Below are 24135 nucleotides of genomic sequence, written 5' to 3'. Positions count from 1 at the left end.
CACACGCACATTGCCATATTTACATCAGATTTGTGTTCAATAATTTGGGCCAGTTATTCAATATTTTCTGTTTCAAAGAGACGCTATTAATTTATGTCTTTGAATTAAACCTGAAATTTTGTTTTATCAGTATGCGACTCATTTGGATACATTTTTCCATTAAAAATGAAGATCGTATACTTTACGTTGTGGGTGGTGGAGCTGGCAAGGCGATACCTAAAGAAACGTGATCATAAAACAAGGTCCAAAACAATGACCTTCAAGCAAATTTACTCAAACGGATCGACATGGGAAACTAAGTGCCCTTACTCATGCAATAAACGTTTTTCCTACTTTGACATGACGTTACTTTCCTGTTAACGTTCAAGAAAATAGTTTATTACCTTCACATGAACAAGCCTGCATGATCCGCCAATGCAGAAGCCGAAACTTAAATCTGAAAACTGGAACACGTCTGCTGTGACCTTATTTGTACGGTTTGGAATAATTTAAAGCCCAAAATGTTGCCAACTGGCCTTGAAACGTAGCGCGTCTTTATTTACTTCTCCCCAAGGTGCACACCTCAATAATGAATATTCAGTTAAGTTAACGACTTAAGCATACGTTTTTAAAAACAGTTCAGTTATTGAGAGCCGGACGAGTTCACATTAGGCAATTTCAAGACATTATGGTTTAAATAAACTTGTTTTGCGTTAATACTATAGTGTTTCGTTATTGCCAATAGAGACTGCATAGCTAAGAAATCCTTTCCATTACATTAAATGTTATTTGTATCTTTACCGTCAGTGTTATCTGGTACGGTGTCTGTGGTTGTTATCTCAATTTGTTGAAATTCAATTCCATTACCTGAAAATATGAAAGAGCACTGGGATTAGACCAGATTTTTTACAACTTACGAAATTATTCTTCCATACAAGTATGTAATTATAAAAATACTAACAAAACACACGGAAAATTACAATAAGAGAATAAATATGAAGCAGTATTTTTATAAGAAACGAAGAAATAATGGCCTTTATTATATATTACAGCCGAAGCCTCACATACAAAACATCCAGTCCAGTAATTCCTATACTCATACATGTACAACACATTGTTAATCTACAAATGGTAAGATCGTGATGTACAGTTTATAGTAATTAATATGCAAAGTTAGCCATAAATTAACTCGAATTCCTGTTCCACTTCACTGGTCATCAAGAGCTGTATATAGGAAGGAAACTTTAGTCACGAGCTAAACACGTTAAACATGTCCGGAAAACCAACTTTCGGTCACCGTGACCTTGGTTGTAACAGTATAGTACTAACTGAACTGCATTCAACTTAATTTCATGATTTGAAACGAACCCATTTTCAAACAATTTCCAGAAAGTAAATGGTACATGAAACATAAGTGACACTCATTTTTCCTAGTCGATAGTGTGCTATAATTAGTGTACATTCTCTCAAAAAGAATATTCATTCAATGGATGACAATGTTGCAAAGAACGAAGCTCTTGTGACTATCAGCTCAACGCAGTGCCTGAATTCGGAAACTAGTAAATGATAATGTGACTTTTGATGAGCTTTTCATATTCTAGATTAAACAGTGCACGAGATATTTACCAAATAGTATGGTATGTAGGTACGTGTTATTTCGTTTGTACAGGTGAACTAAGATGATGTATCCAGTAATTTAAGATTCTCGAATGCATCAGTTAAAACAAACTTTGAAATGTGACTGAAGCATGAAATGAGAGTCAAGGTAACGTACGCTTGTTATAAGGGGTTAGTACATGTCAAGATGCATTCCTTAATGAGCCAATGCATGGTCTTGGTTGATGATAGTAAAAGATTAAATACAGGTCAGTGAGTTTGATGGTAAGATTTAACATTAACCTAGATGCACACAATTTCACCATTCTAGAAGGAACTATGCTCAGGAAACGCTGACAATACTTTTAACGCTTCCCTCCATCAAGTTTCCTTGTACCAGGTATAACCAATGTCATGAACTAAAGGTAGAAACTAAGCCGGTACAAAATGGTAAATGTGTGACCTTTTGTTTACAGAGGGGTACTGGCAAATGCATACGAACAAGCTTGATGTTTTGAACAGTTTGGAAAACTGAAAAATCCTGAATCTACATTAGTGAAGCTTGAAATATGGATAACGATGACCGACATTTGTGTTTTCAAAATGCGTCTTCCCATGAAGAGTTATGATATACATCAGGGTGCAGAAAATCTTTAGTCCTGAACTAACAAGTTTGTAAAATTCGAAATGCTGGTCACAATGACAATTGGCTGCAAGTGTGTTGTGCCAGTTCAGTTGCTTACGATCCTAATTTCATAATTTGGGCATGAACAGGGCGCGAGAAATAAACTTACATTCTGCTGTTTATACTAGTTTCCACCATGAAAAGTTTGAATATTTCAGACATTTAAAATCAAACAACTGAATTATAGATCTACTTACTGACACAATCATTGTCTGGAGATGTTGGTGACACGCATTGCTTAGCAGACCTGCTGTACACAAGGTCAGAAGCACAGCTTTCAATAAGGAACAAGTTATTGTAGCAAAGGTAGTACAATTGGCATTGGTAAGGGTAGAAATACGTTTGACCATGTACACATAAGGAATTGACCGGCATCTGTTGAGTGTCCATTACTGCAAAATAAGGAAATTTGCATCGATGCTCTTTAATATGTCTATTTTCTAAAATAATACTGCACTAAATATTGCATTCTGCAATGGGTCTGCATATTAGCTGCTTCACATTTCTAATGTTTCTTTCAGAAGATGTATGTTCTTATATCAAGATAATTTGAACTTTGACCCTTTAGAAATAGAAACGAAATGTACCACTTTCTCGACTTTGGCTACGTTATCAGAACTTTTTTTAACCGTAAGTCCTTTGTTAACTGCGACATCTCAATATGATATGAAATACGACTTTATTTGTCAGATCACTTTCATTTATTGAAAAGGATCTTAATGCAAGGATTTTTACATCATTACTGACACGCGCCTTCAGTCATTTTCCTAACAGTGTTCGTCTTTCAAAATTTATCCACGTTTGCTGAGTACAGTGTAAAGGACAAACAATGCATGCATTACATAATTAACTGGTAAGGGTTACAATATACAAACTTTGTGCGGTCACGCTATTATAGCAATAATGATAAATGACCTAAAGGGGTATTTGCATAAATTGCGTGCGCGTGTGTGTGTGTGTGTGTGTGTGTTTTGGATTTTTAACGTAGCTTTAACAATTTTTCAGTCATATTGCAACGATATCTGCAGTGGGGCGGTTTATAGTGATGTCTATCACTCACTGAGGCGTCATGCCACAGACATGTAGCATAATGTCCCACCCAGTCTCATTATCCCGACACCAGGCTGACCAGTGCTAACACTAACCTCAATGCTGAGCGCCAAGCGAGGCAGCTGTTAGTACCATTTTTGTAAGTCTTTGATATGACTCTGCCGGGGATCGAACCCACGACCTCCAGCATCCGAGGCAGACGCTCTAACTACTAGGTTATCAGAGTGGTCTGTTGCATAAATTGAACGTGATCAAGCTGTTTCAGTTTACAAATCAGCGCATGCACAATTTTCGCGTTAAAATTTGATCAGTAGAGTAAGAAAGAAAAGATTACAAACATTATTTGACCATATTTCTTTCATATTCAAATACTTTAAACCAGCAAGTCCTTACTTTCGGTGGTTGTGGTAGACTTCGTCGTAAATTGCCAATCTGAAATTTGAAAAAGGAAATTGTCAAGAAATTCGTACAAGGATTAATAGACCTTTCTTCCTGCACATAGCCTGTGGATCTTATTTCATGCATAACAAAACCTAGGCCCAAGTTGCAACGCTTTAGAAAAGCTCTTTGCTTTATTGTAGTCTTGTACACGGCTGGGCATTTGAATGCAAGACAATTTCAGCTTTTGTAGAAGCTTCTATTCAGGAAGCTGATGAAGCCAAGAACAGCTTTTTTGTCAATATAGTGGAATATATAGATCCGCAAACAAATTTCATTTTCTCAGATCTTGTCATGGCTAGTTATCTTGGTGTGTTGGAACTACTCATGTCATATGCATATAAACTATGAACTAACTATTCATTGAATATGGTTTGGAGTATATGCTATAAAATACATATTTTATATAATATTTGTCACGAATGGCGCTACTCACGACAATACATGGTTTCAAATTCACTTGTGAAATATTTCCTTATACTTTTATCTACTCAACGAACGTACATACCCACATATACACAACCATACAAAATAAGGGCCATAATATTTGCATCAGATTTATGTAGAATAATTTGGGCTAATTTTCAATATTTCTTGTTCAAAAAAAAAATGCTATTAATGTCCATCTTTTAATTTACCTGAAATAATGCTTTAATCTGCAGCATACTATGCCTCATTTGGACATTTTCCCCAATACAAATATAGATTATATATTATCGACGTTGGAGTAGGCAAGTCGATTTCTAAAAATAAGTATCAACCCAACTAAAAACTACATCTTGACACTAAAATGTTTCCACTCGTCGCCTGTTTTCAGTTTTGAGCTTCGCATAAATATCGCATCTTAACCTGTACGGTTCAAATACGTGAAGGGCAGTAACTCTTGTTCATTATCTCCCCTTGGTACCGCTTTCAGTTTCGCATGCATTCCCAATAGCATACGATTCCTCATTACACAATTTCAGTATATTATTGGGTTTTTTTTGCGCCGGTTTGCGTTAATACTATACACCGTTGCGTTATTTCCAGTAGACAATTTATTTATTTCTATCGTTACCTTGAATGGGCGTTGGTGTGGTCTCTGTGGTTCCTGTTATCTCAATTTGTTGCATTTCAATGTCATTTCCTGTAAATATGTAAGGGCACTGCGATTAGACCAGGCTTTTACAAGTTACAAACCTATACTTCCTTACAAGTATATTACGATAAAAATACGAATAAAACACTAGGAAAATTACCTCACAAATTTGTCAATGAGAAGCAATATTTTATAAGGAAAATTAATGAAGAATTTTAACGATAACTAATCATTCAATTGATCTACTTTAAAAACTGTTAGTGTGCACTCATAGAAAGCAAGTCTTATTAACTTTGGAATCCTAGCTATTATGATCAAAATAAGCATGCATTCCACTGGTCATAAATGGCTCTATATAGGAATACAACATTTATGCAGTCACGAGCTAAACACATTTAACTTGTCAGTAAAACAGTTTAGTCACTGACCTTGGTTGTAACTAGTACTAATTCAAGTACATTCAACATTACGTTTCATGATTTTAACAGAACCTAACTAGTTTTCGAACAATTTTCAAAAAGTAAATAGTACATGAAACATAGGTGACACTTTTGGTTGCAACAGCAAAGTTTACGACTGTTAGATACATCAGTATGTGCCATGAAAAAGTCTACTCGTACGAGGTGAACAGAGGCCTATTTTTCAACAAACTTTTCAATGTATTATTTTGAAATTACGCGTATTTAGCAGGCAAGGTTATCGCCAATTACTCATTTACTCTTGAGATTACTCATTTAAAGAATGCCAAAGTTTTTACTACGTGTCACCTGCCGAGCATTTCAAGTCACCATTTATTTTTGCAAATTCAAAGTTGAATTTGTCGAAAAAGGCTAAATTTCAACATAAACGTTATTATTGAGCATCCCAATTCTGGCGATTCATCAATTGTTGTGACATGAATTTTTCTTAAAGTAGTTTTAGTCACTACTAAAAGTCATTACTCACATGTAACAGTCATTACTCACTTATAATATCTGCAACGCTTGTACACCATCTTGTCTGCGAACCAGTTTAGAGATATAAATACAAACAACCTCGAGTACAATATGGATTACAATTATGTATTTCATATAACAAAATTAAGTTTCATTTACTTTACTATAACATGGACGCCTGGCACATACCATGTTTTGCGTCTACTCTTACTTTATTAAATGCCTGCATATTCTTACATGACTGAACAGGCGTTAGATACAAATGTTCAATGGGATTACATATCGCAAACCCAAAATACGAGTATAACACACCCAGACTGGAATTACATTTATGACATGAAATTTTCAATAATACTTTAATTATAAAATATCGAGATTTATTTACTGATATACATTATCAGCTATTTAAAACATACATTTGTGATTTTAAGAAATGCAGTTAGTGCAAATGGCTGCTTTTGCTGCTATTATGTCGCTGGGGATAATGGGGAGAATACTGTAGATGGGACGAGCAGTTCATGGGTCATTCAAGGTATATGACGCCGATAAATGAGCTTTATTCTATGCTGACAATATTTCGGACAAAATGCTGATAATCATTGCTCAGATGAAATTGGTTAGTAAATTGCATCAAACATAAAAAGAGTGCTTAGTCGCTGAAATCTTGTATCGAAAGTTTTAGAAATACAGACAAACTCGAATCGTGCCAAGAATAAATGCATGATTAGAAATGCCCACAGATTTGGACAAAAGGTGATTGTTAAGACACCTAAACTAGTACCTGCCTGGATTTAATGAAACTGGATGGCTTCTACCATGAGCAAGATAGCCCAAAAATTACAACACCGCTATACCCAGTTCATGAACCGTAACAACTACTGCAGCATTCGAACCTCAAATGAGTTTTCTAATTGCCACAAAGTGCTAAGTTCTGGGCGCAGGAACCTTATCAATATAGGTTTAATATCTTTTAAGCCGTACGTCCTTTGATAATGGTCCCAGATAAAGAGCTGATTACACAAGAGGCATTCAACAATGTAAATCTAAAACCTAAGATAGAAAGAAAGCATTTCAGCTGCAGAGTTTAAAAAATATGGTACGCAGTATCATTTGCTAAGAAAATATTTTTATGGAGGAAGTATAATTGGGGAAACTTCCAAACTGCCTATTAATATTTCTGAGGAATCGAATTCGTTTAGTAAATCTGAGGATAAAACTGATAAATATTTTCAAACAAAGGTAAACATATCACAGCAGCTGCTGTTTTTTGACTGAGGAAATTGTGAAAAATTACAGGTTTCGAAGGGATGCTGTTAACCTTTACCTTTGAAAAGGCATATTGGAATCAGAAGCATACCACGATACTTTTGGATATATTCAATCCTTTTTCGAATTAACAAACGAAGATCATGTAATATTGATGTGTGTGGTAGATTGGAAATCGCGAATCCTAAAGATATGTCGATCTAAAAACTTTATCACTACAACACGAAAAGAAGTTTTCCGCTTATCATCGCCTGTTTTTCCGTATTGAGCTTCGCATAAATGTAATGTTCGGTCTCCCCTTATTTGCAATCTTCCAATGCAGAATCCGAAACCTGAATGTGTCAATACAACATGGGCCCCAAGTGGCTGCGTGGTCTAAAGCGCTCTCCGTTACGGATCACTGCCATCTCACCAGTCTGCGTGGGTTAGAGTCTCTGATTCGGCCAATGTGGGTATGTGAGAAAAATTACCAGTAGCTTCTCGTTGGTCGGTGGTTCTTTCGGGGGTTTTCCCAAGTTCTTCCTCCACCATTAATACTGGGCGCCATGTATAGCCTATCGTGTGTTGAAAAGTGGCGTTAAAGCCCACAACAACAACATCAATACAAGAGAACATGCCTACAGTGAGCTCCTTTGTACACGTTTGGAATTAAACCCAAAATTTCAACAATTAGGATGGAAAAGTAGTGCATCTACTTTTTCACACCAAGGTGTAAACCTCAGTATGAACTCCTTATTAACTACTTGAGGATTTAAAAAAACAAATTGTTATTCTTTGCGAGACAATTGTGTGACCCCAGACAGCATTCAATTTAAAGAAGTTGTGGTTTAATAATGCTGTAGTTTTGCATTAATACTATATACATAGTTGCGTTACGTTATTGATATAAGAGCACATTGGGGGAGAAAAAAACACCCTTACATCAAATTTGTTATTTCTATCCTTACCTTCAGTGGTCGTTGCCGAGGCAGCTTTGGTTGTTTTCTTAATACGTTGCGTTCTCTTATTTTTTCCTGTAAATATGGATGAACACCGGGATTATATAAATATTTTGCAGCTTTAAAGATATTCTCCCTTACCAGGATGTAATAGGAAACATTATGGCAATTACCATGCGAAAGAAATTATCACAAAGTGAAGAAATATCTTAGAAGCAAATTTAATGAAAGTTTGAATGGAAAAAGAAAATATTAAGTGCACAGCAAGCAACAATGTAAGAGTAACCAGTCATGACCTAGTCATTGGCTTACTATCTGCTTTAGAAGCTATTATTGTGCACCCATATAAACTATTTGATTGGCTGGAAGTCATTGGGTTTTATCATAGTTCATACAATAGTACTTGCCTTTATTGGGCACTACAGCAGAAGCCTCGCCTACAAAGCACGATATCCACTAGTCTTACTACTATACTAAGCTTACATATACAATACAGTCTTAAGCTGACGAGGTAAGCTGGTGATGTACAGTGTAAAGTCATTACTATGGAAAGTTAGCCATGAATAAACTCCTATTCCTGCTCCACTCCACTGGTCATAAAGAGCTGTATATAGGAAAGGAAACATCTATATAGTCACGAGATAAACACGTTCATTATGTCAGCAAAACAAACATTAGGTCACCGTGACCTTGTTTGTAACCATATAGTAATAATTCAAATACATTCAACTATATTTCATGATTTTAACAATTTCCACAAAGTAAATGGTCCATTAAACATAGGTGACTCTCATTTCTCAGTCTCTAACATGCTGCAATTTTCAATATATAACCTTCACCAAATTTCATTATTCCATTTATGTCAATGTTGCAAAGAACTTACCGTAAAGATCAAGTAGATATCAACTCAACGCAATTCATGACCAAGCTAGTGAATGATAATGTAGGGTACGATTAGCTTTTCTTCCAATGGTGTGGCACTAAAAGACGCATCTTTTCACGATTTGAGACTGAACAGAACATGAGAAATTAAAATTGTGAAATGTAGTTCCGTTTTATTATTTTGTACAGGTGTACTAATAGAGATGTATCCAGCAATTTAAGATTTTCGAATGGTAAAGTCAAAACAGAAGTAACCATAAGGATTAAAGCAAGAAATTCGAGTCAAGGTGGTTTAAAAGTTTGTTAAAAGGGTTTGGTACTCGTCAAGATGCATCCCATAACAATGAGCAAACAAGGTCTTGGTCGAGGTCAGTAAAAGATTAAATAGTTTTTTATGCAAAGATGTGGCATTAATCGAGATGCATACTTTCTTCATTTCAGAATAAACGATGCTCAAAAAAGACCGATGACCCTCTTCCTGCTTCCTTTCATACAGTTTCCCCCATACAGGCATGTATGTGAGTGATTATGTGAGTGATTTTGATTTTTAACGTTGCTTTAATTTATCAGTCATGTCATTAAGATTCCTGCAGTGTGACACCAGACCGACCAGTACTAACACTAACCTCAATGCTGGGCGCCTAGCAAGGTAACCACTAGTATCATGTTTACAAGTCTTTCGTACGACTCGGCCGGGGTTCGAACCCACGACCTCACGCTTCCGAGGCGGACGCTCTAACCACTAGGCCACTGGAGCGGTTCCCATACATGTATAACCAATGACATTGAACTAAGGTAGAAAATGAAACTAAGCCGGTACAAATGTTAAACGTGTCTGACCGTTTGTGGTACGGGAGGGGGGTGTACTGGTAAATGCATATAAACATGCTTGATATTTTGAACTATTTGGAAAACTGAAAAATCAAACTTAAATCCAAATTAGTGAAGCTTGAAATATGGGTAATGATAACCTACTTTTATTTTAAGAGTAAATAATTTAGAAAAATGCATCTTCCCATGAAGTGTAGTGATAGACTACAGAGTGCAGATAATCTCTTTAGTCGTGAACTAACAAATGCTTAACACAAGTTTGTAAATTCAAAATGCTGGTCACAGTGACAATTGGCTGCAAGTGTGTTGTGCCAGTTCAATTGCTTACGAATATATGCACACTTTGGGCATGAACAGGGTGCGAGAAATAAACTTACATTCTGCTGTTTATACTAGTTTCCACCCTCAAAAGTTATTTCAGACATTTAAAATAAAATAAAAAATGTAGCTCTATGTACTGTCTCAATCATTGTCTGGAGATGTTGGAGATACGAATTGCTTAGAAGACCCGCTATATACAAGGTCTGAGGTACAGTTTTCAATAAGCAACAAGCCACTGTAGAATAGATAGTACAATTGGCATTTGAGGGTAGAAATGGAGTTCACCATGAACACGTACGAAACAGCGGTAGCAACGGGCTGTCCATTGCTGCAATGTACATCAGGAAACGTGCCTTGTATGATAGAAACTGGAAAACTAGACTAGACGCTCATATTTATTCGAACTGAACCATGATAAAACCTAGAAGCGGTTCCATTTTACAAACAGGGTGAGAAATTTTGGTCAATTGAGATGAAAATAAGCTAAAAGATCCGGAAGATATTTATCATTCCCAATTTTATCTGCAATGTTTCCGGAAGGTACTCGATATAAGAGCGGTAGCATTTGATAGTGATGCGGACAAAAGTGTTGCTCCTTAAGGAACATGAGAAAACGGTCAGTCGAGGGACTGAGGCTATCGAGTAGATAGGTGACCCAAGCCATATCAAATCGGAGAGGGGCTCTCAGAATCGTCATGCTGTTATCTTGTAACTTCCGGGTTTGTTTTGGTATCAGGATCTTGAGAGGAGGAGAAGGCACCCCAAGCATATGCAATGGCGTCGGTACATACAGTGATTCTACTTTGGGCTTCTCTAGCGGGATACTTGTGGTAAACAGACTTTGGTTACTACACTGACGTTGAAATGATAGATGTGGTAATTGTTTGTTCGAGGGCACATTAAATGGGCGCCACTGACCAAAATATTTGTGGGTGCCTATAAATAGACGGTAGACCGGGATCAAGTCTGTTTCCGCACTAAATGAACCAACCAGTTACAAGAATTCTCTCGCTGAAATCCAAGTCTTGTTGGACACTTGTCTCGACGAGTTGGACAATTAGGGCCATGCGAACACGAGGGAACCGCAACACTTTCCGGTTGATTAAGAACTCTATCCAGGATAGAATATTTATGCGATGGACGGAAGTCTGACTTTGTACAGTTTGTATTCCAAGTACGCTGCAATCGTTGTAGATAACGACCGGAACAGGAAAACAATCCATATTCTGGGCAAAGGTCAAGGGCCTGATGTGGAGGTCAGAGGGAAGAAATGTGAATTGATAATTTGTGTCGTTGGAAGCAAAACTGAGTAACTTCCGGGATACGGGGTGGATATGGACGTGAAAGTGTAATCCTGGGTAGTGGTAGGGGTGGAGAGCAGACCGAAATTGTCAGTACCGCTAGATTTCTTCGACGGCGGCTTTAAAGCTGAATTCATTCGGTTTAATAGTTGAATCTGAATAACCTGGGTATGTCAGCATCTCATCGCAATCACTGCTCGCTGATTCCTGATCTGGGTCGGCTTGTAGCTTTGCACAAGTATGGCCATGTAGGCACCGGAGATCTTAAGTGTACGATAGGCGGATTTGACAGCTGATATGAACGGTGTGTGGTCCGACCGGATGCTAGCGGTATATAAGACGGCCGCTCCAAAATCCTGGCTAAAAGGACATTTCTCATAGAAATCTCTGGTGTAGTACTGATAAGATGCAGATGACGCGGATAGACGAACGGATCTGTCACCAAGATACCCGTATAGACTATTTCAAGGAAAAAGTCCTCATGATGGGATAATCGGAATATGAACTGTACGAAGTGTGCTCTGTACAGAAACAAAGCTAAAAAGTAGCGACACCTGGAGGTGCCTACAGGAGGCAATGGGAAAGAGTTACTGCCCTATTTGAAATAGATCGGATAAAACAAATCTCGTCTTTTAGTTGAGCCGTGTTCGCGAGGTAGCAGTCTAATATACCTAACGTAATGTGTTTGGGGAACGTATTCGAGGGAAAAAATGTTTACCGAACACAGATGTCTAAGTAATCTTACCCGAATGAACGGACCGTGAGAGTTTACACGGTTTACTCAAACAATTGAAAGTTTACCCAGTTCAGATAACTAATCATTTTAAGGCTGCTACAATTTACAAGTTGACACGAGGTTTTATTTCTTTCAACAAACGTTCAGGAAAATATTAAATGTATTTGCTTGACGTAAGCACGGCTCAATTTCTCTGCCAATGCAGAACCCGAAGACCTAAACTCAACAGGATCATATCTACAGTGACCTACTTTATTTACTTCACCCAGAGGTATACGTCTCACCGAATACTGAAGTGTATAGACTTAAGTATACCTTTACAAAAATAGTTTTACCCTCCTTGCGACATGTAAGTTTCCTCATTACACAATTTCAGTATATATTTTTATTTCAACAAATCTTTTTGCCTTAATGCTATATATCGTTGCGTTATTGCCAGCAGATAGCATATAGCTAGAAAAACTTTCCATGACGTCAAATTTGTTACCTATTTTGGGCGGTGGATTCTTTCTGGTAGTTCTCATCTCAATTTGTTGCATTTCAATGTCATTCCCTGTAAATATGTAAGGGCACTGCGATAAGACCAGGCTTTAACAAGTTACAAACCTATTTTTCCTTACAAGTATGTAACGATAAAAATACAAAAACACTAGGAAAATTACCTCACAAATATTTCATTGAGAAGCAATATTTTATAAGGAAAATTGATGAAGAATTTTAACGGTAACTATTCATTCACTTCTGATATTTTAAAAACTCATTGTGCTCCCATAGAAAGTAAGTCTCATTAACTTTGGAATCGTAGCTATTATGATCAAAATAAAAAGCATGCAGTACAGTTGTCTAATTCTTATACTTGTTCACATACAATACATTGTTAAGCTGACGAGGGTAATCTTATGGTATACAGTATATAGGATGTGTATTGGAAGGAAACATTTACGAGGTCACGAGCTACACATAACATGTCAGTAAAACAATGTAGGTCACAGTGATCTTGGTTGTAAGTAGTACATGAAACATAGGTGTAGGCGATACTCCTGTTTGCAACAGCCTAGTTTACAACTGTTAGATACATCAGTATGTGCCTTGAAAAAGTCAACTCGAACGAGATGAAAAGAGGCCCATAGTTCAGTAGATAAATCTTTTCAGTGTTGCATTTTGAAATAATGATTATGCTTATTTAGTAGGCGAGGTTACCTCCATTTTGGGATTATTAACAAAATTCAAAAACTTTTCACATGTCACCTGCCGAGCATCTCTTAGACATTTCTAACTACCCCTTAATCTCGTGGCAGAAGGTGCGATCACACCTGGACCTCTTGAGGATAATTTGCACCTGTAGCGTTTACAAATTCAAACTGCTGAATGTGTCAAAAAAGGCAAATTTTCAAAATAAACGTTATTGCTAAGAGTATTATTGGTCATCCCAACTATGGCGGTTCATCAATTGTTGTGATATAATTTGTCTTCTTAATGTGATAGTTTTAGTCGCTACTATAAGTTATTACTTGTAAAATGAGAGTAACGGTTGCAACGCTTGTACACCATCTTGTCTGCGAAACCGTTTACAAACAACAGCCTACACTCTGGATTACAATCATGTATTTTCTGTAACAAAGTTACGTTCATTTCCTTTAATGTACTCTGGACACCTTGTGCATAAAACGTGCGTTTACTCTCCCTTGTTACATACCTGCAATTGTACATGGCTGAACATGCGTTTGATATAGGTGTTCAATCGGATTCCGTATCGCACACCTAAATTTCCAGTATCACACCCAGCCTGGAATTACTTTTACATGAAATTTTCAATAATAGTCTACATAAATATCGGAATGAAGCTATACATTTAACTATTTAAAAACTCGGCATACATTTCTCATGTGAAGAAATGTAGTCCGAAAATGGCACTTTTTGCCACTGGGAATAATGGAGGAATGCCACAGTAGCCACGGTTCATGGGTATTTCAAGGTATGTACTGCCAACAAATGAGATTTAGTCACTGACAATCGGTGCTTAGATGAAATTGGGGAACAAACCGACAAAAGGAGACTATGCATAGGCAATGAAATTTTGTATTGAAAGTTTTAGAAATCCAAGCGAAAACTCAATCGGGCCTAAATTCAATTAATGCTAAGAAATGCCCACACGTTTGGGCAAAACTGTACACTGTTTATTTAGATATTTAAACATAGAAAGATCACGAATCGTAGCAACTACAGCATTCAGTCTTCAAACGAATTTGCTAATTGCCACAAAGTGCTAAATTCTGGGAACAGTGACCTTAAAAATATAGGTCTAATATCTTTTGAACCATTGATCTTGTTCCCAGTTGCAGCGCTTATGACAGATGCATTCCACAATGTAAATCTAAAAAAACCAAATCATCCAGAACGAATTTCAGCTGCCGAGTTTCAAAAATATCGTACGTAATATCATTTGTTAAAATATATTTTGTTGGGAGGAAGTTTAATTGTAGGAACTTTCAAATTGTCTATTAATATTTCCTAGGAATTTAATTTAGTAAATCTGAGGATAAAACTGATAAATATTTTGCAAACAATGGTAAACGTATCAAAGCAGCTGCTGTTTTGACAGGCAATTTTGAACAATTACAGGTTGCAATGGCATGCTCCTAATTTCTACCTTTGAAAGGAAGCAAAATATTGTAACCTGCAGCATAGCACGAGACATCTGGATATTCTCAATCCTCTTTCAAATGAAAAAACGAAGTTGTTGTAATATTGACTTCGTGGTTGGTTGATTGGAAATAGCGACTCCTAAAGAAATATGTTAGTCTAAAAACTTTCTATAACTACAACACCAAAATAATGTTTCTGCTTTTCATCGCTAGCTTTTAAGTTTTGAGTTTCGCATAAATGTAATGTTCACTCTCCCCTAATTATTATTTCAAGACAAAGGTGTGACGTTTTATTAATAACTTTCTATTTCAGGCTTCAAAACTAGAACTTGTTCACAGTACAATGTCCAAACCATTGGTCATCAAGCAAACTTACCCAAATTAACGGACCGAAAGGAGTAACTATCTGCCTTTATTCAGTTAATAAACGTTTGCCTAATACAGACGAACCAGCAAGAAAATATTTAATGTATTGGTTTCATATACGGAAGTATGCGTACTCCGCCAATGCAAAATCCGAAACCTAAATCAGTCAATATAACATGAACAAGGCTAATGCGAGTACAAGCAAACAAGACGCACATATTTCACGATTCTAGATTGAACAGCGCCTGAGAATAAAATAATTAAATGTAGGTCCGTGTTATTTTGTACAAGTGTACTAACAGTTGTATCCAGCAATTTTCAAATGGAACAGTCAAAAAAAAAAAAAAAATGAACCATAAGGACTAAAGTATGAAATTCGAGTCAAGGTGACCCAAGTTTGTTACAAGGGTTTGAAACAAATCAAGAGGCATTCACTAACAATGAGCAAATACAAGATCTTGTTCGAGGTCAGTAAAAATATAGGTTAGGGTCGGGCTTTAATACAAAGATGTGGTACTAACCGAGATGCACATATATCATTCTAGAATGAACGATGCTCAGAAAACTTCGATGACACTCTTCCTGCTTCCTTTCATTAAGTTTCCACATATATGCATAACCAATGACATTGAACTAAAGGTAGAAACTGAAACTAAGCCAGTACAAATGGTTGAGTGAGTGATTAGGGAGTTTTAACGTGGCTTTAACAATTTTTCAGTCATATCGCCACGATGTCTAGCACTGGGGCATCATACCGCAGACATGTAGCATGATGTCCCACCCAGTCACATTATCCTGACACCAGGTCGACCAGTTCTAATAATAACCTCTTAATGCTGAGCGCCAAGCAAGGCAATTGTTAGCACCATTTTTGTAAGTCTTTGGTATGACTCGGCCGGGGATCTAACCCACGACCTCCGTATCCTAAGCAGACGCTCCAACCACTAGGCCACCGGAGCGGCCTCCAGGTACGAATATTAAATGCGTCTGACCTTTTGTGTACAGAGGGGAGTAGCAAATGCATTCGAACAAGCTTGATGTTTTGAACTGTTTGGAAAACTGAAAAATCAAACCTGAATCTATATTAGTGAAGCTTGAAATATGGGTAATGAAGACATGCATTTATTGTAAGAGTAAATCATTTTCAAAACTTCGTCTTCCCATGAAGTGTAGCGATAGACTACAGATTGCAGATAATCTCTTTAGTCGTGAACTAACAAATGCTTAACACAAGTTTGTAAAATTCAAAATGCTGGTCACAGTGACAATTGGCTGCAAGTGTTTTGTGCCAGTTCAATTGCTTACGAATATAGTTTCACAATTTGGGCATGAACAGGGCGCGAGAAATGAACTTACATTCTGCTGTTTATGCTAGTTTCCACCCTCAACAGGAAGACAATCGATTTCTTGCATTTAAAATCAAACAACTGAATTGTAGCTCTACTTACGGACACAATCATTGTCTGGAGATGTTGGCGACACGCATTGCTTAGCGGACCTGCTGTACACAAGGTCAGAAGTACAGTGTTCAGTAAGCAAGAAGCCATTGTAGCAAAGATAGTACAATTGGCATTGGTAAGGGTAGAAATACGTTTCACCATGTACACATAAGGAATTGACCGGCGTCGGTCGAGTGTCCATTACTGCAAAAATAAGGAAATTTGCATCGATTCTCTTTAATATAAGGTCTATTTTCTAAAATAATGCTGCACTAAATATTGCATTCTGCAATGGGTCTGCATATTAGCTGCTTCGCATTTCTAATGTTTCTTGCTGAGATGTTCTTATATCAAGATAATTTGAACTTTGACCCTTTAGAAATAGAAACGAAATGTACCACTTCCTCGACTTTGGCTACGTTATCAGAACTTTTGTTTTTAAAAACCTTAAGTCCAATGCTAACTGCAACAGTACAATCTGATATGAAATGCTACTTTATTTGTCGGACCACTTTCCTTTATTAAATACAAAAGGATCTTAATGCAAGGATTTTTATATCATTACTGACATGCGCCTTCAGTCAGTTTTCTTAATAGTGGTTTTCTTTCAAAATAATTTATCTACGTTTGATGAGTACAGTGATAAAAGACAATGCATGCATTACATATAATTAAATGGTAAGGGTTGCATATACAAATTGTGTGCGGTCACGCTATTACAACAATAATGATAAATGACCTAAAGGGGTAGTTGCACAAATTGAACACGATCAAGCCGTTTCGGTATCCTAATCAGCACATACAATTTCCGAATTAAGTATAATATTGATCAGTAGAGGACAAATAAAGAGACTACAAATAGTATTCGACCATATTTCTTTCATATTCAAATACTTTAAATCATGAAGTCCTTACTGTTGGTGGTGGTGGTCGAGTCGGTCGTAAATGACCAATCTGAAATTAAAAAGGAAACAGTAACAAATTCATACAATGGACTAAGACCTTTCTCCCTGCACATAGTCTGTCGACCTTATTTCATGCATAACAAAGCATAGGCCCAAGTTACAATGCTTTTGGAAAGCTCTTTGCTTTATTGTAGTCCTATAAACAGCTGGGTATTTGAACGAGAGACAATTTCAGCTTTTGTAGCAGCCAGCCGGCATAAAAGCTACCAATCAGGAGGCTGATAAAATCAAGAACCGCTTAGTTAATATACTGGAGAATATAGATCCTCAAACAAATTCCATTTTCTAATGCCTTATGGTCATGTTTGCATAGTCTCAATATTTATGTCATATACATAGAAACTAACACTATTCAAAGGATATGGTTTTGGAGTTTATACTATGAAATTAAATACTTTTATTGTATTAGCCTTGAGTGGTGCTACTCACTGACAATAGACCGTTTCAAATTCTCTTGAAATATTTCTTTGTGCTTGAATCTACCAAACGAATGCACACATCCATAGAGCCACAAAGGTACACAATAGAGGCAATACTATTTGCATCAGATTTATGTACAATAATGTGAAGCAATTGTAAATATTTACTGTTTCAAAGAGGTTATTAATTTCCATCTTTGATTTGCACTTGAACTACTGCTTTAATCTGCAGCATATTACGCCTCATTTTGGATACTTGTCCCATTAAAAATATAGATTATGTAGTTTTGACGTTGTTGGTAGAGTAGACAAGTCGATTCCTAAAGATACGCATCAACCTAACAAAACATTCTATGTCACTATATCATGACACCGACAGTGTTTCCGCTCATTGCCAGGTTTCATTTTTTGAGCTTTGAGTAAATATCGTTCTGTATGCCTTAATTATTGGCGAAATTTGGTTACTTTCAATCAATAAACTTTCAATCAATAAACTTTCAATCAATAAACTATCTAAATTTTCAGGCCTCTAAAACTAGAAAGAAAATGTTCAAGTAAATTATGTATTTCCGAGGACACTTTAGGAATATTATCCTGCCATCTCGCAAATCTAGCGCTCCTAAATGACGAAACTTGTCTTATGTACATTTGAAATAAATAAAGGACGGTAACCCTTGCTCATTATCTCCCCAGTTGTGGATGGTTATTAGCTGAGCGAGATGCTAAGGCGGATGCTCGCATATGGGGTGGGTCGGTTGGGATGCTTTTTCTATAATGTAATTGGGTAAGAATTAAAAATTTGATTTCTGCTTAGAATACGTTCCACAATCGCATTAGATTAATTGGAGGGGTTTCGGAGCATCCGAACTCTACCTCGTGTATCCTAGGGAGGAACAGCTGCATTTCCATATGCGAACGATAAGCATCCTCCAATGTACATAAGCAACATATGGTCACTTGACGTGTGACCCGAACATACCGTTGAGATGATTATTGAAATGTTACCTGACAATTCAGCGGATAAAACAAGCGGTTCCGTTTTACAAACAAGGTGAGATTTTGGTCTACTGAGACGAAAATAAGCTAAACGATCCGATATAGATTTATCATGCACAATGTCAACTGCAATGTTTCCGGAAGGTGTTCAATATAAGAGCTGTAGCATTTTATAGTGATGAAGACCATTGTTTCTCATAGAACCAGTCGAGGGATTGAGGCTATCGGGGACGATATCTGTATGACAACATTCCGTGAAAACACGACTTTCCATCACAAACCCTCAGAGTGGACGATCTTGCTGTTGATATTCTCTCTTCAATCTAATATTTAAAGCTATCTCTTAAGGCTGTCCAAGAAAAAGCCAAGCATGTAGCGGGCGGTCCGGACAGAAATGGAATACACTCGACCGTGGCTGATCGAGAATCTGGTTTACAGGGATCTACCTGGGCAGATCGAGTAGATAGGTGACCCAAGACATCACATCGGAGAGGAGCTCTCAGAATCAACATGCTATTCTTATCTTGTAACTTCTGGATTTTGTTTTGGTATCAGGACCTTGAGAAGGGGAGAAAGCACCCATAGCGTACGCAATGGCGTCAGTACATACCGCGATTCTATTTTGGGCTTCTCTAGCGGGAAACTTTTGGTCAACCAAACTGACGGTGAAATAAAAGCTTGTGTAATAATTGTTCGAAGGTGCCTGAAATGGGCGCCACTGCGCCAAAAATATTTTTGAGGGGCCTTTAAATAGACGGCCGATCGGGATCAAGTCTGCTGACCCACTAAATGAACCAATGAGTTACAAAAACTCTAGCTGAAATCCATGTCTTGTTGGATACGGTCTCGACGAGTTGGACAATTCTGGATATGCGAACACTAGGGAACCACAACACACTCCTGTTGATTAAGAACTCAATATCCAGATGTAAAAATGTATGCCTTTCTCCAGTTCACTATAATACCTCAAAAATATAAAAGAACCCAAGAGATTAAAGATAATCATGCCTGCCTTGGAGTAGGATAGAACGTACCTGTATTTCTGGAAGATGTCATCCAAGGACGCTGCCTTCGTTGTAGACGATGTCGACCGAAACAGCGAGAGGAGAATTTATGTTAAGGGCCTGATGTAGAGGCCAGAGGGAAGAAATGTATATTGATGGGTTGTGTCGTAGGTAACCAAAACGGAGAAACTTCCGGGATACGGGGTGGATTTGGACGTGAAAGTATGTGCAAGCCAGGTCGAGACTGCCCGCATGCTTGTCCTTCCTGATGGAGAGACGGATTGACCTCGCAGTCTCCATCTGAAATTTGTTGAGGTGCAATGCATCTGTTGAGGCTATTCAAATCGATAATTGGCCTCAGATTTCCAGTTGCATTCCAAATTAACAGCCGTAATTGACGAACTGATCTATCACCAAGATACCCGTATGGATTATTAAAAAGAAACTTCATGCCGAGATAATCGAAATATAAAGGTGCTAAGTGTGCCCTGTACAGACAACGTTAAAAAGTAGCGAGACCTGAAGGTGCCAAGTGGAGGCAACGGGCAAGTGTTACTTCCCTATTTGAAAGATCGGATAAAACAAGTATACTCTGTTAGTAGAGCTGTGATCGTGAAGTAGCTGTCTAATATACCTAACGTATTGTGTTTGAGGAACGTATTCGAGGGAAAGATGTGTTTACCGAACACAAATGTCTAAGCAATCTTACCCGAATGAACGGACCGCGAGTTAACGTTCCCTACTTAAACAATGAAAGTTTACCCAATTCAGATAACTGGTCATTTAAAGGCTGCTACAATTTACAATTTGACAAGGTTTTATTCCTTTCAACAAACGTTTAGGAAAATATTAAATGTGTTTGCTTGACGTGAGCCCGGCTCAATGTTCTGCTAATGCAGAACCCGGAGACCTAAACTCAACAGGATCATGTCTGCGGTGACCTACTTTGAACGTGAAAAGTGTTTGGAATAATTTAAATCAAGTTTTACTATTTGGGAGTAAAAAGTAGTGCATCTTTATTTACTTCTCCCCGAGGTGTACATCTCACCGAATATTCATTCAAGTGAAACTTAAGGATATCTTTTAAAAATACTTTTCGCCTCCATGGGAGACGTATGGTTCCTCATTACTCAATTCAGTATATTATGGTTCAATACACTGTTTTGCCTTAATGCTATGTATCGTTGCGTTATTGCAAGTAGATAGCACATGGCTAGAAAATCTTCCCACGACACTAAATTTGTTAGTTCTATTGTTACCTATATGGGTCGTTGATGGTGTCCCTGTCATAGTTGTTATCTCAATTTGCTGCATCTTAATGTCATTCCCTGTAAATATGGAAGGGCTCAGGATTATACCAGGATTTTACAAGTTACTAAGATATTCTTCCTTATAAATCTGTAATGATAAAACTACGAATAAAACACAAGGAAAATTATTATACAAAATTGTCAACGAGAAGCAATATTTCGGAAGGAAAATTATATGAACCACATTGTTACGCTGCCCAGGGGAATCTCATGATTTACGACGCGATATTTTTATTAATACTTTAATTATAAAATATCGGGAATTATTTACTGATATACTATATAGGCTATTTAAAACCTGCATTTGTAATTTTAAGAAATGCAGTCATAGTGAAAACAGCTGCTTTTGCCACTGCGGATAATGGGTTGAATACCGTAGTAGGGACGAGCAGTTCATGAGTAATTCAAGGTACCCGACGCCTTGAAATGAGATTTCTATGTTGACAATATTTCGGACAAAATGCTGACAATCAGTGCTTACATATAGTTGGTGAGTAAATTGCAAGCATGATAAAAAAAAGTGCTTACCCGCTGAAATCTTGTATAGAATGTTTTGGAAATACAAACTCGAGTCGTGCCAAGATTAAATGTATGCTTAGAAATGTCCACAGATTTGGACAAAACGTTTAAGACACCTAAACTAGTGCCTACCTGGATTTAATGAAACTGGATGGCTTGTACCACGAACCAGATAGCCCTAAAATTACAACACAGCTTTATCCAGGTCAGGAACCATAACAACGACTGCAACATTCGAACTTCAAATGAGTTTTCTAACTGCCACAATTGTGTCACCTCAGACAGCATTCAATTTCAAAGATGTTATGGTTTAATAATGCTGTAGTTTTGCATTAATATTATAATATTGTTGCGTTATTGCCAATAGAGCACATTGGGGGGAGAAAAAACACCCTTATATCAAATTTGTTATTTCTATCCTTACCTTTAGTGGTCGTTGCTGGGGCCGCTTTGGTTGTTTTCTTAATACGTTGCGTTTTCTTATTTTTTCCTGTAAATATGGAAGAACACATGGATTAGATAAATATATTGCAACTTTAAAGATCTTATCCCTTAAAAGTATGTAATAAAAGAAAAACATTAGGACAATTACCATACGAAAGACAGCAATGTATCAAAGTGAAGCAATATTATAAAAGCAAATTTAAAGTTTGAATGGAAAAGAAAATATTCAGTGCACAGTAAATAACAATGGTAAGAGTAACCAATCATGACCTAGTCATTGGCTTACTATCCGCTTTAGAAGTAATTATTGTACACCCATATAAACCGTATTTATATTTAAATCCCAATTTTTACTATTTGAAAGTTAAAAGTAGCGCATTTGTTTAATTCAACCCGAGGCGTACGTCTCACCGAATACTGAAGTATATAGACTTAAGTATACCTTTTTAAAAATAGTTTTACCCTCCTTGGGACATATACAAAGACTTACAAACATCGTACTAGCAGCTACCTTACACAATTTCAGTATATTATGATTCAATAAATCTGTTTTGCCTTAATGCTATATATCGTTGCATTATTGCCAGCAGATAGCATATAGCTAGAAAATCTTCCCATGACTTCAAATTTGTTACCTATTTTGGGCGGTGGATTCTTTCTGGTAGTTCTTATCTCAATTTGTTGCATTTCAATGTCATTCCCTGTAAATATGTAAGGGCACTGCGATTAGACCAGGCTTTTACAAATTACAAACCTATTCTTCCTTACAAGTGTGTAACGATAAAAATACGAATAAAACACTAGGAAAATTACCTCACAAATTTGTTAATGAGAAGCAACATTTTAGAAGGATAATTAATGAAGAATTTTAACGATAACTAATCATTCACTTGATCTACTTTAAAAACTGTTAGTGTGCATTCATAGAAAGCAAGTCTTATTAGCTTTGGAATCATAGCTATTATGATCAAAATAAGCATGCAGTTCAGTTGTCCAATTCTTATACTTGTTCACATACAATACATTGTTAAGCTGACGAAGGTAATCTCATGATATACAGTATATAGTTATTAATATGGAAAGAAGCCACGAGTAAACTCCTATTCCTTCTCCACGCCACTGGTCGTAAGGGGATGTATATAGGAAGGAAAACATGTATGCAGTCACGAGCTAAACACATTTAACATTTCATTAAAACAATTTAGGTCACCGTGATCTTGGTTGCAACTATTGTACTATTTCAAATACATTCAACTTATGTTTCATGATCTTAACAGAACCGAACTAGTTTTCGAACAATTTGCAGAAAGTAAACAGTACATGAAACAGGTGACAGTCCTGGTTGCAACAGCAAAGTTTACGACTGTTAGATACATCAGTATGTGCCATGAAAAAGTCGATTCGAACGAGGTGAACAGAGGCCTACTTTTCAATAGATAAATCTTTTCAATGTTGCATTTTGAAATAATGATTATGCGTATTTAGCAGGCAAGGTTATCGCCAATTTGAGATTACTCATTAAAGAATACCAAAGTTTTTACCAAAAATATCCAGAAGGCATTTCAGCTGAAGCGTGTCAAAAATATTGTACGCAATGTCATTTGCGAAGAAAATATTTTTATGTTGGAAGTGTAATTGGGAAACTTTCAGATTGTCTTAATATTTCTGAAGAATCTAATTTGTTTAGTAAATCTGAGGATAAAACAAATTTTAAAACAAAGGCAAACGTATCACAGCAGCTGCTATTTTTTGACAGAATTTTTAAAAACAAACAGGTTTCAAAAGGGATGCTGTTAACATTTTTCTTTGAAAGGATGAAGGATTCCAATCGCAGCATACCACGACACGTTTGGATATATTCAATCCTTTTTCGAATCAAAAAAAACGATCATGTAATATCGATTTGTCTGGTCGATTGGAAATCGTGACTCCTAAAGATATGAATGAAACTATCTAAAAACTTTCTATCACTACAACACCAAATGAGTTTCC

General features: G+C 36.8%; 1 protein-coding gene across 15 annotated transcripts in view; it reads right to left on the bottom strand.

Annotated features, from left to right (window-relative positions):
• Positions 1-24135, bottom strand: part of LOC149800884 (uncharacterized) — a 67083-nt gene that overhangs the window by 5793 nt on the left and 37155 nt on the right. For 8 of the 15 annotated variants that reach the window (XM_089954910.1, XM_089954911.1, XM_089954909.1 and 5 more), the window contains 11 exons: positions 22779-22844; positions 22124-22189; positions 21130-21198; positions 17402-17440; positions 16496-16690; positions 12524-12589; positions 7975-8040; positions 4806-4874; positions 3704-3742; positions 2458-2652; positions 781-846 (listed from right to left, as the gene is read on the bottom strand). In XM_089954910.1, coding sequence (XP_089811036.1) covers positions 781-846; positions 2458-2652; positions 3704-3742; positions 4806-4874; positions 7975-8040; positions 12524-12589; positions 16496-16690; positions 17402-17440; positions 21130-21198; positions 22124-22189; positions 22779-22844 — 936 coding nt within the window. The remainder of the gene's footprint in view (positions 1-780; positions 847-2457; positions 2653-3703; positions 3743-4805; positions 4875-7974; positions 8041-12523; positions 12590-16495; positions 16691-17401; positions 17441-21129; positions 21199-22123; positions 22190-22778; positions 22845-24135) is intronic. The other 7 variants (XM_089954917.1, XM_089954916.1, XM_089954915.1 and 4 more) reach the window with 7 other exon arrangements.

This window comes from Sinohyriopsis cumingii, chromosome 4, assembly GCF_028554795.1.
Source record: "Sinohyriopsis cumingii isolate HCF-2022 chromosome 4, ASM2855479v2, whole genome shotgun sequence".
Taxonomy (NCBI): Eukaryota; Metazoa; Mollusca; class Bivalvia; order Unionida; family Unionidae; genus Sinohyriopsis; species Sinohyriopsis cumingii.
The sequence above is the reverse complement of the archived record's forward strand: the minus strand, read 5'-3'. Positions and strand labels throughout refer to the sequence as shown.